The 19,233-nt window shown below is 39.1% G+C and overlaps 1 protein-coding gene across 6 annotated transcripts in view; it reads left to right on the top strand.

Annotated features, from left to right (window-relative positions):
* BOD1L1 (biorientation of chromosomes in cell division 1 like 1) overlaps positions 1–16,467 on the top strand; it is a 57,440-nt gene extending 40,973 nt beyond the window's left edge. The window contains exons 18-27 of one of the 6 annotated variants that reach the window (XM_064365724.1): positions 3,510–3,594; positions 3,912–3,985; positions 5,016–5,091; positions 5,173–5,204; positions 6,265–6,310; positions 8,636–8,685; positions 8,780–8,864; positions 9,271–9,424; positions 12,507–12,647; positions 15,089–16,467. In XM_064365724.1, coding sequence (XP_064221794.1) covers positions 3,510–3,594; positions 3,912–3,985; positions 5,016–5,091; positions 5,173–5,204; positions 6,265–6,310; positions 8,636–8,685; positions 8,780–8,864; positions 9,271–9,424; positions 12,507–12,647; positions 15,089–15,206 — 861 coding nt within the window. In that variant the 3' untranslated portion in view covers positions 15,207–16,467. Of the gene's footprint in view, positions 1–2,183; positions 2,233–3,509; positions 3,595–3,911; positions 3,986–5,015; positions 5,092–5,169; positions 5,205–6,264; positions 6,311–8,635; positions 8,686–8,779; positions 8,865–9,270; positions 9,425–12,506; positions 12,648–15,022 lie in introns of those variants that run through there. The other 5 variants (XM_064365721.1, XM_064365725.1, XM_021669502.2 and 2 more) reach the window with 5 other exon arrangements.
* The last annotated feature ends 2,766 nt before the right edge of the window (positions 16,468–19,233 follow it).

The following is a 19,233-nucleotide window of genomic DNA, read 5'->3' as shown; positions in this document are numbered from 1 at the left end:
AGACATACCCGGCCGGGCGCGGTGGCTCAAGCCTGTAATCCCAGCACTTTGGGAGGCCGAGGCGGGTGGATCACGAGGTCAAGAGATCGAGACCATCCTGGTCAACATGGTGAAACCCCGTCTCTACTAATACAAAAAATTAGCTGGGCACGGTGGCGCGTGTCTGTAATCCCAGCTACTCAGGAGGCTGAGGCAGGAGAATTGCCTGAACCCAGGAGGCGGAGATTGCGGTGAGCCGAGATCGCGCCATTGCGCTCCAGCCTGGGTATCAAGAGCGAAACTCCGTCTCAAAAAAAAAAAAAAAAAAAAAAAAAAAGACATACCCGAGACTGGGTAATTTATGAAGGAAAGAGGTTTAATTGACTCAAAGTTCCACATGGCTGGGGAGGCTTCACAATCATGGTGGAAAGCAAAGGAGGAGCCAAGTCACATCTTACGTGGCGACAGGCAAGAGGGCATATACAGGGGAACTCCCCTTTATAAAAGCTTCAGATCCCATGAAAACTTACTCACTGTCAGGGGAACAGCCCAGACAAACCTACCCCCCTGATTCAGTTACCTCCCACCGCATCCCTCCCACTACAAGTGGGGATTATGGGACCTATAATTCAAAATTAGATTTGAGTGGGGACACAGCCAAACCATATCACCTCCTGCCTCTAAAATCTGAGTACTCTAAGGATTGACCTCACCCATTGCCTTTTTTCCTGTAGTCTTATTTTCATCTTATGACTCACAGAAGCTCCTCACAAATTTTTATTTGTGCTCTTCCCTCTCTTTTGTTGTAGGCCCAGATCTTTTCATTCCCATTAGATACCTCTTCTTGACTGTTCTTCCATTTCTGAGACTCCCTACTGTAAAATTTCTCATTGTATAAACTAGTTCCATCTCCTCCTCTCTCTTTCCCTAATTTATATTTTTATAAATTGTTAAACACCTTATTCCAAAAGTATTTAAGTTCAGTTATGAGAATACTTGAGCTGACTTCCAGTTCTCTAAAATCAGACTTTAGTCTCTTTTTTAACCCAGTAACCAATGAACTAAATAAAAAGTAATAGGAAAGGATTTTATAGCCAAAGAGGGAAAGTGGCATATGTTCGTGAATTTCAGTTGTTTGTGACCAAAGGAGGAAACAGGCTCATACACTAGCCCTCTCCCTGCCCTGTCCACAATAAAAAATTCTGAGACAATACTTCTAAATTTGAAGAAAAGCAGATTGAAAAGGTATCTTTTTATTTTCTCTTATTTCATGATTTTTTCATGTTAAATTTAAATAATCTAATTTAACAATTTTCATTAAGCAGTTTTATATACACAGTATTTTCAGTTACTACAAAAGAATCTTTTCTTACATGGAAAGCTGTCTGCAATGGTATTTATTTAATATCATGTTAATATTAGTAATTTTTGGACAGTAAGTTGGGAGTGATTTCATCCTTCCTGTTATAGTTTTCTGTGTAGTAAATATGTGCCATTTTATAAAAAGCAATGAAGTCATTATTCTAAAATGTGTTTAGTAAGACCAAAAGAAGACCAAAATTGAGTAAGTGAAAAATCCCAGGCACTGGAAAAATAAAAGGAAATAAAAAGTGAGTTGCATGTATGTCATCGGGATCTGATTAAGTGCTTACAGGACCAAATGTTGGCCCTGAAAGAGCCAGCTCAAAAACAGAAATGCAGTTCATCCAATGGTTTGAAGACTTTTGCGCAGGACATCTTCAGCCCACTATATGAAACAGATACAAGTGTAGATGTTCTGACTGAAATGAGGGAGAAGACCCCAAAAACTTCTGTCTGCTCCTAAATCCCATCCAACACACACACCCAAACACATATACACACACACACACACTTTCTGCCTGTCACACACATAACACATATATACATACTGTCTCTCTCACACACACACAGAGCCCTTGAAGAGGTTCTGAACTGAAAATGGCGGTGCAGCATGAGTGTCTCAGCGTGAAGTCTCAGTGTTGATGTGTTGATAAGGTCAGAGCAAATAGGTTTCTCCTTGGCTTTCCCAAATTGGTTGACCTTCCATCCTCGAAATCAGCACTCTCTCAATTGGATGTACGACAGGTCATCAAGATGTGAGCAGAAATGGTAGAACCACTATTTATATATGCCTTTTATCTAAAAATCTTAAAAATTAAGCTCTATTAATATTTACTCTGTAGATTGGCCCTGGTACCATCACTGAAAGTGAGCTCACCTCTGACATTACCTGTGAGTCATGTATTGTAATCACATATCCTGGACCTAGTTATATCGAACTGTCAAAGTACCTTAAGGGAAGCTGGGAGTTGCACAACACAGAGGACTTTAGAATGAGCCCCTCACTTGTTTGTTTCGTATTTTATGACTTAATACTTTACAGATGCTCAACTAAATGAATTTGCAGAGTTTGTTAACCTTATTTTAATTGAATTGACCCTTCCAAAACAGACACTAGCTTGAGACATCTGCAAAAATAACTACAACAAAAAAACCCATAAGACAAAGATAATATTTGTAATGGAGGCACAAATAATAAGAGAAATGTCTGAGCTGATTCTTCTTTTACTAGGAAGTAACAGAAGCCCTGTGTCATCCTCATTGTTAGGTAAAAAAGAATGAAGATCTAAACATATCTTACATGAGGTAGGCCAGAAATTCCAGTGTTTCAAAAGACTGTGAAATGTGGATTTGCTTTATATCCACCCTCTCCAAACCCCTGAAAGGCTATATCAAAACCCAGTGACATTGAATGCCTCCCAGTAGGGAAGTTAGGGGTGAGGGCATTTCATTATAGACCCCTCTAAATTTTGAACCTTGAGAATATATTTCTATTCAAAAATAAGTAAAATTAAAACTAATAGAAATGAGGTTTTACATTACAATTGTTTATAATGGGCCATGAAAGTAAAAGTAAAGCTTTAGTTTCCTGTTTCATCTTGATCTTAGTCTACTTTATGTGTTTTTGTTTATATATTATATTAGTATTATAGTATAAATGTTTTAGTACTTCACAATGAGTACTTTCTTGTCACTAAGGGGTAACAATTTAATTACTGAAAGATGACTGCTCCAAGTCAGCTCATCTGGATACCCAGAAATTCTCCTGGGCACCTTCCAAATTATTGCTTCCCCACATCCCTCCCCTCCACCACTCCACAAAGAAAAATAATCTGTTGCCAATATCCATCGATTCTTTCTCTGGAGTTTGTCTTGAAAAGACAAAATCCAAGGAGAGGGAGAAGAGCAATTTCTATTTTGCAGGAAAGAAAATGGCCTTGATACTTCATACTTGAACTTTATCTCATGCTTTTCTGCTCTCAGAATTTTTATTTTTTTTATAATCTCAACAGCAATAATAGTTACATTCAAAAACATTTTCCAAAAAACTGTTCTAAAAACGAACTAGGAAGTGATTTGGAAATAGAAAGGCAAACTTGGGTGGGGAGGATGAATGGGTAAAGGCTTCAGTTTGAAGAAGCTTCTAGTCTTTTCCAACTTCTCTATAGGAAGAGAACTCTGGTGATTTGGAAGAATTATCTAAAACCAGTTCTGAGACAAACAGCACTGCCTCAAGGGTCATGGAAGAAAAAGGTGAGTAAAACATCTGCTTGGATAAATTGACTGAGCCTTCAAAGCAGTCAGCATATCTCATTTGCTTTCCCTGTGTAATGAAGTTCCTCATGCTTAAGATTAATAGGGCTAGGGAACCCTTTTTAATTTGGATCCTGCTATACCTAAAGTGTGCTGTTTACTAGTCAGCCAAACTGAGGCTTATTAATTTTGAGGGTAGAAACATGAAAATGGAGTGTGTGTTCATGTGTGGCTGGAGCTGTGTAGGTCTCCTAGGTAAAGGTGGGGAAGGCTGACCATGATCACTAGCAGTGAACAAAGCTCTGCCTTTTCTTCAGATGAATATAGCAGCAGTGAAGCTACTGGTGAAAAGACAGAGCAGAACGATGATGACACCACAAAATCTCAGGAGGTGAGATGTGCTTTTCATATTTATTTGTTCACAATTATTTAAGCACTAAAACCAAATTAAATTTGTGAAATACTATTACCTCGAGTTTCTCTTAAGTACTTTGCAGGAGCTGGGTTTTTTACAGTGCCATGGGACACCATTTCATACAATGCATTTTGTGAGTGTCGTTTTGATTAATTTTGTTCTCTTCATCCTTGATTCATCAAAACATTTGTATGAGACCTACTTATTTCATGGCTAGATAGGACCAGCTCAGAGCTCTACATCAGTGGCAGTGGCAGGTTCCTGGCCTGGCAATGCTGAGCTGCCAGGCCAGGCACACAGCAGCAAACTGTAGGCTGTCTGAGCCGTGGAGTCCAGTTAGGATGGAATGGAAGCAGCAGCAGGGTGTGCAGAAGTCTTGCAGGGAATGCTCGAGGAAACCTAGTTCATGAGGCAAGGTCATGGATTCCTGGAGGCTGCAGGCACAGACAGCGCATCCCAGCCCTGCCCACTCTAAGCCCATAGATTTGCAGGGAGCCCGTGGAGCATAGAATTGCAGTGGCTTGAAACTGAGCATCATAAATCAAGAGACACAGCCTGTATACTAGCCAGATCTAGATAACCATTGCCAAATTTGCCCATTGTTAAAATCTTTTCTTGTTCTCATTTCTCTATGTATGATCTATTCAGTGGACCCCTTTATTTTTTATAAGGGGTAACATTTGGTCACAACTAACTTGGGCTAAATCCCAATTTAAATGGACATACATATTTATTAAGGAAGTAAAAGGTAACACTTTGATTACTTTATTGTCTCATAATCCTCACAATTACATTAATTTATGGCAGTTAGCGATATTTATCAGGTTGAGGAAACTACAGTGAGAAAAGTAAATAAAACACTAAGCCCAAGGTCACATATTCTTAAAGTGACAAAGCTAGGATGTGAGCTCTCGCAGGAACTGTCAATCTGATTTTTGAGAAAACTTTGTATAATGAAGGATGAAATTATTTTTTTATTGCTGTTGTTTTTTTATTTCCCCCTTAGGAAGATCAGCCAATAATTGTTAAAAGGAAAAGAGGAAGACCTCGCAAATACCCTGTAGAAACAACATTAAAAATGAGTAGGTACTTGGTGTGTTTTCAGTTCACACACAAGAGATTTTCAAACCGATTTTCTAAATGAGTTTTTTTTTTTTTAGAAGACGACTCCAAAACAGATACGGTCATTGTTACTGTAAGTAATTACAAAACATGACAATTTCAAATACTTGCTCTAATCTGAAGTATAATGTAATATCTAGTATTTTGAACTTTATTTTTTTAAGTATTTGAAAAGCTTTAAAAGACTTTCTTAAATACTGAGTAACCATTCAAATATTTTGATTAGTAGTATCTTTGTGTAAGCAGAGTTTTATTGTTCTTCATTCTGATTCCATCCTAACTTATGAGTGTGATTATTTAAAAATTATCTAGGGATTTATCTTCCTGTGGCCACCCTTGGTTAAAATATGCAAATTAACTATTTTATATGAGGATTTTGATTTTGAGATAGTAGCTTCTTTATAGAGACTTCTGAGTTGTCTTGCTAACTTAGTACTTACTGTGGAATTCGCTTTGACCTAAAATATACAGAGATTTCAGTGCAGGAAAATCTTCAGTGATATTTTATGTTTGAGTGTCCTTCTTTGACCCTGAAGTATATACCTACCAAAATCATTGTATCAGGATTCCATTGCATGCATTTCAGTGGATTATTATAAGGAGGACATTACAAGGAAAGCATTATAAGGAGGACAGGTGTGTGTTCACTGACTAACAAAAGCACATGGGATTCAAACCTCAACTTTGCCACTTACCCTGAGACCTGTGACTTAGGACCAGTCATGGGACCCTCTGGTGACTCAGTTTCCTTGAATGTAAAGTGTATAATGATACCTGCAGTACTTATCTCATGGAATTACAAAACAAAACCAGAGAAGTACATGTGAATGCATTTACCAACATGTAAAATGATTTGCCTTGGGGAATATTAACCACAGCGGCCATTCTACATTGCCTCAGTTCTCATCCTCTAGCATCACAACAAGGAGGTTAGAGAAGACGCTTATTGGAAAGTCTGTATTTAGAAGCTCAAGCATCCACATTTGCCGCATATACTTAATTACAGAAAATAGGTCTCAAAGAGTCTGCCTATGTAAATAAAGACCCTATATCACCTTTACATCATTGATTGCATTTCTGTGTGATGATTGTAAACTGCTGATTTTAATTTTTTTGTGTTTATTTAAACGTAGGTAGAACAATCTCCACCTAGCAGCAAACTGAAAGTAATGCAAACAGGTATGTACCTCCAGCATTCCTCTGTGTGTGATTTGAGGGAGGGGTAGGAGAGGCTGGCCGTTGGAGAAGGTTTGGGACTTCCATTCTGCTTCTCATTGAAATGGGTGGCCCTCTTGGTAAAAACAGTTGTCCTTGCATCTAGGAAAGACTCTACCTATTGGTTTATAGAGCCCAGGACTCAAGAATTAAAATTGTTTTGACTTTTTTTCTCCTCATTCCAAGGAGAAAAATATATTCCAAAATATTGATAATGATTAGCTCTGGGTGGCAGAATAATGGGAGTAGTCTATATTATTTGTTACTATTGCATGTATTTTCCAGATACTTTTTGCAAAGTGTATGTATATATTTTGTGGTCTAAAATATTTTACATAAAAGCAAGAAGAGCCATTGGTGAGCTCTGAAGTGTTGATATCAATCAACAACAAAGATTAATGTAACAGCTATTTTGTATCAAATAAATAGCATGGTCACATTGAGAAAGTACATATTCTGATCAGCAAATAAAGCAAATAGGTAATATAAAATTTTTTCCACATTTAACTATGTGTGATCATACTTCACTTTTTCTTGTATCTTGGTAAATTAAGGTTTGTTATTTTTTAAAAGAGGGAGGAGATTTAGCACTTTTGATCTTAACCAGTTTTTATTAATAATTTTATAGTATTTTGAATCCATACAAGAAGAAATCTTTATAATTTCAGTACCCTTTAAGGACTCCAATTAAAGCTGTATGATTCGGGATGTTTTCTGAATTTAGGTAAAATGATGACCATTTTAAGACAGACCTCTTTGTTGACCTTTCTGTTGGGTTAAGTTTTTCATCTTCATTGGTATTTTAAACTTGCAAAAAAGTGCAACTACTACAGTCACTAAAAGAAGTGCCTTTGAGTTTTTGAGTGCCTGATGAATATCCCCATAATTTCAGCTTCAAGTAGTGTGTTGAACTAATCTTTATTTTTCTTACCTTGATACATTCTCAGAAAATCATAACATCTGCAGAAAGCAAATGCATAAGGAATGTAAATACACACTGTACAAACAACAGGTCATAATATGATGTACTTTTTTAACCACCATGATGTATTTGGAGTCAAAAGAATTCTACCTATCACTCTACTAATTAGTTATGTGACTCTGAACAAATTACATAAATCAAATTACTCAAGCCTGGTTTTTTCAAACTATAAGCTGGAATCATAATACTTGGAGAGCTACACTGAGATTTAGAAGTTCATATTAGCCAGGTGTGATGGCTCACACCTGTAATCTCAGCACATTGGGAAGCCATCACAGGAGAATCACTGGAGCCCAGAAGTTGGAGTTTGCAAGAAGCTATGATCACACCATTGCACTCCAGCCTGGGCAACAGAGCAAGACCCTGTCTCATAAAAATAGAATAAAAGTACCGGTTAAATATCCTTATTTGAAGTGGCTAGGGCACCAGAAGTGTTTCAGATTTTGAATTTATTCTGATATTGGAATATTTGCATTTCCCAGTTAGCATTCCTAATCAAAATCCAAAATGTTCCAGTGGCATTTCTTTTGAGGGTCATGTTAGTGCTCAAAAAGTTTTGGATTCTAGAACATTTTAGATTTTGGATCATCAGATTAGGGATGCTCAGCCTGTATATCATTCCAAGTTGCAGTTACTGGGGCATATTGTGGGCTCCTTGATGCCTTTTTTTTCTTCTTTTTGGGGTCAGAACATTTAAGCTGAAAGAGATCATAAAAGTAGTCTAACCCAGCCGGGTGCAGTGGCTCACGACTGTAATCCCAGCACTTTGGGAAGCTGAGGCAAGCGGATAACCCAAGGTCAGGAGTTCGAGAACAGCCTGGTCAACATGGTGAAACCCTGTCTCTACTAAAAGTATAAAAAATTAGCCAGGCATGGTGGCGGGCGCCTGTAATCCCAGCTACTTGGGAGGCTGAGGCAGGAGAATTGCTTGAACTCAGGAGGCAGAGGTTGCAGTGAGCCGAGATTGCTCGACTGCACTCCAACCTGGGTGGCTGAGTGAAACTCCGTCTCACACACACACACACAAAGTAGTCTAACCCAACTTGTTATCTTGCAGATGAAGAAACTGAAGGTCAGCGAATTTAAATAAAATCTGAAATGAAAACTTAGGTTTCCTGACTTACATTCTGATGTGATCTCTACTAGGTATTCTGATTCTGTCTTTGCTTGACTGATACAAAATAATGATGAAGTGTATAACAATGTATTGATTCATACTGATACATTGACAGACAAGCCAGGCTGACTGTTGAAGTTTAAATTTACAGTAATAAAATATTAATGCAGAGATTTCCCTTTTCTTAAAGATGAATCCAACAAAGAAACAGCTAACCTACAGGAAAGAAGTATAAGCAATGTAAGTGTTAAATTTCTTATCAAGATACGTTGTTTAGAAATCACTTTTAATGCTCAGTTGACCACTCTTTCAACTTTAATTTTATTGCTTCTAGGATGAAGGTGAAGAAAAAATAGTAGCCAGTGTGCGTCGGAGAGGAAGAAAACCCAAACGTTCTCTCACTGTATCAGATGATGCTGGTATGTTTCTAGCAAATTCTTAATAAAAAGTCATTGTTTCAGAATCACCTTCTTAAGAGTTTTTCTTTGAGGAAAAATGCAATGGGATACAGCTAATATTAATATTACATAAATATGTGTGAAATAGATCTAATCCTGTGTCAGAAATGGTACATCCCAGATGCTTTTCTGAGTACATGAATTTTTTATGAATGCTGGCTGTGAACTGCATATGTAAACTATCCCAAATGTGTTTGAGATTAAGTTAAACAGTTGTGAATTGCAAGTGCTGAAACAAAAAGGAAGTGGAAAACCACTTCTCAGCCTCCAAGTCCCTAATATCCTAAGTTCTAAACTCCATGACTCTCTCCCTTGGAAGTATCTTTGGGAATTGTATAATCCAGGTGTTACCCTTCTATTTGAACAGAATCCTCAGAGCCAGAAAGAAAACGCCAGAAATCAGTTTCTGAACCAATGGAGGACAAGAAAGAGCAGGAGTCTGATGAGGAAGAGGAAGAAGAGGAAGAGGACGAGCCTTCAGGAGCCACCACAAGATCCACCACCAGATCAGAGGCTCAGAGGTAATGGGGGCAGCACAGAGCTGCCAGAGGCTGTCACCAGCTTCTCTATCTGAAAACAGCTTTGGGTTTCATGGGATTCTCTTTGAACTGAATCATTCATGCTGCAGTGGAAGTTCTTTCATTTTCATTGTTAGCAGAGGGCACATAGTTTTTCTTGGAGAACACATTTTCTGTTCTAAACCACTTTGGGGGTTATTTCAGAGTCTTTGCCAGGTTTTAAATGCCTATTTGGTGGAACTCATTCTTTACTAATATTTTTTGAGCGTCTACCATCCTTCAGTCATGGTGTTGAGCACCATTCATAAATGTAGACATACATAAAACATGGTCCCTGCTCTCAGCATGCTTAATTCAACTCCAGAGAGCAAGAGGAACCAGGCTAATGCACCACCACCCTTACATGCACCTCACCAGTGCTATGTAGTAGGTTGATCATAGGAAGGTGCCCACATTTGACCATTTTTGAAGAGGTCCATACTTGCATATATTTCCCAAAATGTGTTCTCTCAAGCCCTATTGTAGCCAGAAAACTCCAAGAAAAAGAGTGCCATGGTAGATGAGTTTGGGAATGTCAGTGAATTCTCTGTCCTTCCTAGGTTACATGTTCATTAAAATATTAAGCGTTCGCCACACTCTAAAGGAAAGAAGCCTGTTGAACTCTGTTTGAACAGGCATTATTTGCTGATACCCCTTTTCTGTTGTTGGCCTGTATTATCGTACCTGTTAACATTTTCCAGTGTTCCTTTCCTCATGGCACATTTTGAGAAATGGTGCATAACTGTGTAGTCTCATCGTACCAGTTAATAACTTTACCAAACATGAATATTTTCCAAGCTGAGCACAGTAGCTCATGCTTGTCATCCCAACACTTTGGGGAGACTAAGGTGGGAGGATCACTTGAGCCCAGGAGTTTGAGACCAGCCTGGGCAACATAGGGAGATCCCAAGCTGTTAATCTTGGTATAGTCTTGTTTTAATTTCATTATCCAAGATTAATCAAAAAGTTCAGAAAGATTTTTTTCAAAAATATCACTAACATCATAAGATAATAGTATCTTGTCGTTAAATAAAGACTTAAAATCAGTCTGTTTCTAATTCCTTCAAACTTAACACATTATTAGCCATTTGTGGCATGGTTTAATTTCTCAAAGAATCAGATTTTAGAGCCAAAGGACTCTAGAAGCTCACATGGCTAAAAATAAGGTGATCTCATATTTGTTTTTTAGGTGGAACAGCTCAGATAAATAGAAAAGAAGTCACAGAATCAAAATTGGTGCTGCTAGGAGAGGGTGAGGGTGCTGAAGCCCAACACCCCTGCATTTGGGTATAGCATCCATCCCACCAGAATTACTGCTTCCCTCTGTAAACAGTTGTGGAAAGTAGGGCTCACCTCAGAGAAAGTTCCATAGGCCTTCTAGCCATCTTCAAGTGAATGTCTAAAAATTGTTCTCAGGCTTGCCTTTTATAAATTCTTTAAAAATAAATCTTATTTGATTTATATGGTTTTGTAATCACCAGAATTATCAAAACTCTTCCTTCATGCACTTTATAATACAAACTTTTGGTTTTCAAATGAATTCTTTTCTCACTAGTTTAGATTATTTGGTATTGGTTGATCAGTCCCAGGGCTCTGGTGTCTTCCTAATTTCACAGATAGTCTGGGTTGGGTGGGCTCTCAGTGGTCATCTAGTACCACTAGCCAGTCAGTGCCTGAGTCACTGCACCTGCAGCTCCCCTGAAAGGGTCTTCCTGCTTTTGCATGGATCTCAGTGGCAGGGAAAGCTACATCCTCCTTAGCATTCTCTGACTTGTGTTCAGTAGAAGCTGGCCTCCCTCTAGCTTCTACTCTTAATTCTGGTTCTACTTTCAGAACCTTGTGTATAATTTTCCCTTACATATTTGAGGGCAGCTTCCAGGTCTTCTCTTCTTGCTTTTTGATCCCCTTCATCAACCCTGTTTGTTCTCCTCAGTTGCCTTTATCCTCTTTTAGAAGCATATGTGCAGCTGGGCACAGTGACTCTTGCCTGTAATACCAGCTACTCAGGAGGCTGAAGCAGGAGGATTGCATTAGGCCAGGAGTTCGAGACCAGCTAAGCAATGTAGCAAGACCCTGTCTCTAAAAAAAAAATAATAATAATAATAATAATAAATTTAAAAGGCCATGTGCAATGGCTCACACCTGTAATTCCAGCACTTTGGGAGGCCAAGGCTGGTGGATCACTTGAGGCCACGAGTTTGAAACCAGCCTGGCTAACATGGTAAAACCTCATCTCTACTAAAAATACAAAATTAGCTAAGCGTTGTGGCAGACTTCTGTAATTCCAGCTACGTGGGCAGCTGAGGCAGGAGAATTGCTTGAACCTGGGAGGTGGAAGTTCCAGTGAGCAGAGATTGTACCACTGTACTCCAGCCTGGGCAAAAGAGCAAGGTTCTTTCTCAAGATAGATTAGATAGATAGATAGATACATAGATACATAGATAGATACTCTTTCTCAAGATAGATAAACAGAAACAAACTCTATACCAAGTGTGGTCTAATGAATCTAGAAGAGGATTGTTTTACCTTATTTTCTGGATATTGTTCTTCAATGTGCATCCTCATTACTGAGTTGCCTGAAATTGAACAATACACCAGCTAAACAAGTTCCTTTTTTTAGAAGTTTTACTGTTAAATCAGAAATCCTTGTCTGGTTCTTGTGCGGTTGACTACTTGGGCCTTAACACTTAGCCTTGTGAATTGTAGTTTCGCTAATCTCTTGGCCCTTTATTCTACCCTGATGTGTTCTTTTGTGATCTTTATTTTGTCAGCCAATATATTTTCTGTTTTTCACAGTTTTTTTTTTTTCTAAATCACAATAAAATATCATGCACAGTATGAGCAAAGATAGTGTCACACAAGCTGAGGTAGTTGTAGGTGACATTAAGGTCGACTTATTAGCAGTGGTCAGGAAAGCCAACCATTTTTCTGATTTTAGTTCCTATTGTTCCGACTTGCCCACAAGGAGCCTCATATTTCCTAAATAGTTCCAGGGACTGGAGTATTCAGTGCTACCATTGCCCAGTGTTTCTATAATCTGTTTCAGAAAGCAACATAGCAAGCCACCTGCACGTGCAGCATCCAAACTTGGCAGCCCAGACACAGTTTCTCCTAGAAATCGCCAAAAATTAGCAAAAGAGAAGTTACCTACCAGCGAAAAAGTTAGTAAATCTCCCCCATTAGGAAGGTAAGTCCCTGCTCACACTTCAAGTCATTTTTAATCCCCTAAGACTATTTTTGGTACAGTGATGCTTTCTTCCTAATTTCCTTTAAGATTTTGTCTCACCAAATAACTGTCTTTGGGGATCATTGGTTTCCAAGAAGAATAGGAAGGACTGCAGAAGGTTTCTCTGTGGCCTCATCAGTCTGGCCTTGCCACAGTGGACTGCCACACAGGCTTGTCCTTGATACCTGTGAGCTTTATCTGCCTTCTCTCATCCACCAAGACCAAAGGCAAGGTAGTGTGGTAAAGCATGTAACAGCCCAGTATCATTTCTGTTTTAGCTAGAGCATTGGAGAGGTGATGAGGTAATAAAGCTCCCTCTTTCAGGCACAGCCCCTGCTAGCTTACACCTTTCACTGCAGTCTTACTAGTCTTACTGCTTCCCAGAGGTGGTCCTGAGCCTGCCTTCCTTGCCTTTGCTTGAGCTAGTGAGGAGTGTCCTGACCACCAGCACCCCCCGTAAGTCAAATCCCCCTTTCCATCCTGCTTCAGCCCACTTTCATCTCTTCTTGCTGCACCTCTGGTCAGTACTGGGCACTTGAGATGCCACATAGCATTGGTTCGGTATATGCATTTTATTTACCCCTCTGAGCTCTAAGTTTCTTTCTTGAGATAGGAACTTGTCATAATTTCTACACATTATCATATTCAAAAATAAAAGACTTTTCACTACACACAAAAACTGTTTTGACTTCTCTTACCACATTTTCATCTTCACAGCATACTTGTATGTATGTGCTGTTAGTATGTATGTACATGTTTTCCCCGTGTTGAAAGCAAACTATAGTGCCAGGCACTTTCATATACATGCTCTCATTTAATGCTAATTCAGTGAATTGTAATAGTTACCTTTATTTTATATGTGAGGGAAAGAATCTCAGGAAGGTTTGCATGCATACTACTCAAAGTTGAACATGCAGTTGAATCACTTCAGGCTCTTGGTAAAACGCAGATCCTGGGTGTGTAAGTCTAGCATGGGGCCTGAGAGTTGGCAATTCCAACAAGCTCCTCAGTGACCAGTGCCCCTGGTCCTAGACCACATTCTGGGTGGACTGGAAGGACCTGGATAAGCTACGAAGCTCACATGGCTGGGGAGAAGCAGCCTGACTCAGAGCTTCTGTCGGCTACCATTTGGCCCCCAGCACAATACTGCACACGGCACCTTCACTGAAGAGGTGTTCATTGAGTGGCTGGTGGCTTTCCATCGAAACAGTTTGAAATGGATTATCAACAAACACATTTTCAGTCATTGTCAACACATGCCAAAACCATATCATCTGCAACAATTTTTGACTCAGATTGAGGTTATTTACTTTTTCTGTCAATGAAGGAATGAAAGACAGGTCTTCATATCAGTAGAGTCCCATTTCTCCATCTCTTGCAATTTTGGTTCCCCAAGTCTTTTATTCATTGACAGGACATTTACTGCCTGCTTGCCATGTGTTGGGCATTGCACTAGGCACTGGAATTAGAAAAATGAATAAATCTCAGCAGCTGCCCTAGAGAATCATTGTGTCTAGTGGGAGAGATCTATGTGTGTAAGACTTTCAGAATTTTTTGGCAACAACCCCTGTAAGAATGTTTTGCAATATAGCTGGTGCTCACATTCTTGCTACTGTAACTGAAACAAAACTTTCATGAGTCGAATTTAATAGATGTGATACGAGTGGTATTTTTAATATGTTGTTTGAAAATACTGATTGTAACTTGCAGTTTGAAAAAACACAGCTGATAAATGCTGTGGTAAAGACCTCAAGTCTTCATCTCAGTAAAGTTGCATTTCTCTGTGGGGGTTTCCAAAGACGGGACCTCATCTCCAGGATAGTAACATGATTAATTGGGGTTTCCAACAAATAATTTTAATCACAGACTAGATCAACAGGGAGATGCTGGTGACAGGAAGATTGGCTAGAATTTTCTTCTGAAATTCCCATGCCTTTTCATCAGAGCCATTTTCTGTAATATTGTGCTGTAAAACATGATCTTGCACTTGGTCAGACCTAGGTTGCAATCCTGCTGTGTTCTTGCTAGTTGATTGAACTTGGGACAGTTTATATATTGGTGGGACCAGCTGTTGATGTCTTTGTTTTATAGATAAAAGAACTAGGGCCCAGAGAAGGAAGTGGACTTGAGCACCATCAGCACCTAGAGTGTGGTAGAGCTGGAACCAGAGTGCAGGCTTCAGACTTCTCTTCCAGTGTCCTGTGTTTGTGTGTGAGGTTGACAGCAAATCACGAGTTAGCTCAAGCGCTTCGCAGAATAGCTCCTTTTTGTGTATAAATGTTATTGAGTTTTTCTCTTCTTAGCTGTCAAATTCAAAACTCTTCTGTTTTTTTAAGGATCTCCCAAGTTACTGAAGCAGCTGCTTTTAACCCTCACCATTGCCTTGACTTTGCTTAATGCAGATCAAAGACACAGCTCTCCCCTTCTGTCAAGCGCAAGAGAGAAGTCAGCCCTCCTGGGGCCCGAACAAGAGGCCAGCAAAGGGTGGAGGAAGCCCCCGTGAAAAAAGCGAAGCGATAATCCCGACCACTGCTGCCCTAGGCTTATGGAAGAACATAGTGGAGAAGAAAGAGACATGCCTCAGTGGCCGTAGGCTTCTCTTTAACCAGGAAAAAGATACGCATGTGCTGTAAGTCCCTAGGTGCAAGCTTTTTCTTGTTATGTTTTAAACAGCTTTATAAACTATTGTTCATAGAAGATATTATGTACATTTATTTCAGATAAAGGACAGTAAGTTTACTTTGTATCTGAACTCAAAACAAAGTAGTTGTATATTTTAACATTCGAAATTGGGATTTCCCAATGTGACACATCATTAATGCAAATCCTTCCAGCCCAACGGACACCAGGCTGCCTACTGGTAATCTGTGTATAGTATATAAACATGTAAAAATAGGTTGTATTTTACTCTATGTATGATGCTAATCAATGAACATTTTATTTATTTTACAGAGAAAACTTATCTGTGAACTTTACTATATATCTGTTTATCTTACTTTATTATTTTTTTTTAATAAAAAAGGGTTTTAAATGCTATGCAGTCATTAGTAGAAAATTTTTTAGGTCTCTGCCTGCCCTGTAACTATCTTAATATGATCTGGCAGAAACTCGCATGTATCCAAGTAAAGTAGTTTAGCTAAAGAAAGGTTCTCCATTGCTTTTCTGTTCACAGTTGTGACTCTTTTTTTGAGAATGTAACTTGTTTTTAGATTATACTTGCATCTGTGACTTTACTACCAGCCCCACTGACGTAAAACAGGTTCTGGTTCAGGTAAAGTTGCATCCAGTCACCTGCAGCAGAAACCCCTCTGTTGGTGTTCATTCCTCTTCTCTGTGCTATTCTGAAGCTTCTACCAATACTCTTTCCATATTGTCTTTTTCAGTGAAGAGAAATGCATTGAAGATTAGGTCACTCCTGTCTACTCAGTTTCAGGATTTTATGTTGTTTTATACACAATTATTTCAGTATAGAAACTGGCTTTATTGCCATGTGTTTTATTAAACATGTTTTAACTCTCATACGAGCAAACTGTCCAACTTCGGTTTTTCATAAGATTAAACTTCTTACGATCAAATTTGTCTCTTGCAATGATGTGATGAGTTGCCAAATAATTGAGATTATTTTAAAATGTTTTGTTCATATTCTTGTTTTATAATTAAAATTTACATTCAGTGTGGGGTTTTTTTTTATTTTGACTCTTAATGTAAGGTGGATATTTCTGTCATTTTACATGGTTTCTTACTGAGATTTTATATATAAATTATAAAATGTTTACCAAAATTTGAGTGGTAAGAATTTTTTGTGTGTGTTTTAAAATTTGTCTGCATGAAAACCATTTCTTCTCTCTAATTGGTCTTAGATGTATTGTTCCATGTTCACATTCAAATATGAGTCTGTGATGGCCTTTCTCGGTAGAACTGAACTTAGTAGAACTGAACTTGGTAGAACTCAAATATGAGTCTGTGATGGCCTTTCTCGGTACAACTGAACTTGGTAGAACAGAAAGTCCCTTGGAGACGAGGAACACGAGAGTTTCTCGTTTTTGTGTATATAGATGAGTTTTAAGCAAAGCTCAAAAATCTAAAGTGATTTGTCTTAAGAAATGTAAATCAAAGCCACAGTGATGTACCATCTCACACCAGTTAGAATGGCTTTTATTAAAAAGTCAAAAAGTAACAGATGTTGGCAAGAAAAGGGAACACTTACACACTGTTGGTAGGACTGTAAATTAGTTCAGCTCTTGTGGAAAGCAGTTTGGAGATTTCTCAAAAAATTAAAATTACCATTTAACCCAGCAATGCCATTACCAGGTATATGCCCAAAGGAAAGTAAATTGTTCTACCAAAAAGATACCTGCACTTACGTGTTTATTACAGCACTACCCACAATAGCAAAGACAAGGAAGCCACCTAGGTGCCTGTCAGCAGTGGATTGGATAAAGGAAATGTGGAACATGTACACCGTGGAATTCTATGTAGCTATAAAAAGGAACGACATCATGTCCTTTGCAACAACAATGATGGAGCTGCAGGCCATCATTCTAAGTGAATTTACGCAGGATCAGAAAACCAAATCTAAAATTTTTAAAAGTAAAAAATGTAAAAAGTAAAAGGGTAGAATCTGAACTAGTTTTCAAGGTTCCTGATTCCTTTGGTCACAGTCTTTGCACTGGTCAATTTTAGATTGATTCACCAGCACTGCATTCTGAAAATGTACTACTGTGACACTGATGTTACTCAGTTTAGTAATGACTGCTGTGGGCATGACCCTGTAGGGACCAAGTCGTTGGAGTGTGAAGAAATGCTACCTCTCGATGAAATTGGAACTAAATAGTGGAATTACATGAAGTCAGCTAGACCACATGCCTTCCAGTGGTTCTAATACCACTGCTTATGGGACTTTGGAAATGGGAGGAAGCAATTCTTAGACGTCACAGTGATTTGCTACTACTAGTATTCAGCAGAAGGAAGGAGGTCAGGTTGCAAAACATCCTGCAATTCACAGGACAATCCCTGACTCCAAAAAAAAAAAAATATCCAGTCTAAAATCCAGTAGCTTCCACTAACCCACTGAGAAGCACTTGCAGACATCTCCAAGTTTGACATTTCCCAGGCCTCGGCGTGGTTACCACTGCCACTGCCTCACTGCTTCTCCGTGAGCAACCTGAACAAGAGCCCGCCTGCTCTTCCCACCCCGGAGCTGAGACAAGGCTAAGGAGCTGAGACAAGGCTAAGAGGATCACACAAGACTTAGTGAAGGTAGCAGAGTGTCCTGTGACAGAGGGTGACGTGGCTCCCGATGATGGCTAGTTCCTCTTCAGTTGAAGTTGGTCATCTACAACCACAGTCCTTCCCTGCCTTCTTCAGTTCTCTTTCCTCAGGGTGGTACCACTTGACCCCTACCACCTAGACTTTACTTAAATACTAGAATCTACTAAGAGTTACCATAACCACGCCAATTAGGAATGGTAATCCGGTAACACTCTTCTTCCAAATGAGATCTCATGGCAAGTTGGTGGCAACACAGTCTGAACTTGTCTTCTAACCCCCTCAGGCCAGGGTTCTTTATATGAAAGCCCAGGGGAGGGAGGCATTGATCTTTCCACCTCAACAGCAGGCTCACTGCTCTTAGGACCACAGTATTTTAGAGCCCTTCCCCAAACATCTCTGCTACTGATAAAACCTAACTGATGTGAGGTCAGAGGGAGATGGTTCTAACTAGAAGAAGGAAAAGGTTACTGTTTTCTTTTTTTGTTTTTTGATATTTGGATATATTGTTCATCCTGTGTACAAGAGCACCTTACATTTATTAAAATTACTGTGTAGCCATTTGTATGATTAAATCAAGAACAAGATGCTTTTGGAATACACTGACATACTGTTCTCAGAGGAAGAAAATAACCAGCACTTTTACCACTGAAACTGCTGGGAAAGGACACATTTGTTGAGCTACTACTTTGCCCAACACTAGGGACTGAAATGTTGGCTCAAGTCTCACGGGCACAACCACATGAAGCAAACAGCTGGGCTGCACTGGCATGGTTGTCATAGAACACAGCAAGCAGGAGAAATTACCTTCCCGAGAGAAGCAGGACAAAGGACTAACACCTGGTGGATGACGGGAAGAGTTTATTTTTAAAAGTCTACAATGGTGTTTCAAGCAAGATTGGAACCTAAAGAGAGTTACTTTGGAAGCTGAAGAGCAGGGACTAGTGGAGACAATAATGGATGACATTTTTGCCACTAAGTCAACCTTTCAGAAACTTCCTGGAGGAAGATACAGATAATACTATCAATATATTTTGGCATTACACAACACACTAGTTCCAAGAGATGCTTCCTCACACAACAGCCCTTCCTGGAAATTCACTGTGCACATCTGCACATGTACTAAGAAATTGTGAGAGGAATCAGGTTAACTTTGTTGAACCCAGAATTTCCCAAGGTTATTAAACCTTAGAATACCTGCTTTCTTTCCCCAAACCAAACACACAGAAACTTAATCTAACATCCATGGAAATTGATGTTACACAAAACTTTGAAAACC

The sequence above is a fragment of the Aotus nancymaae genome, unplaced genomic scaffold (genome assembly GCF_030222135.1).
Source record: "Aotus nancymaae isolate 86718 unplaced genomic scaffold, 86718_ANA_hifiasm-v0.15.2.pri h1tg000006l, whole genome shotgun sequence".
Taxonomy (NCBI): Eukaryota; Metazoa; Chordata; class Mammalia; order Primates; family Aotidae; genus Aotus; species Aotus nancymaae.
This window is presented reverse-complemented; position numbering and strand designations above follow the sequence as displayed.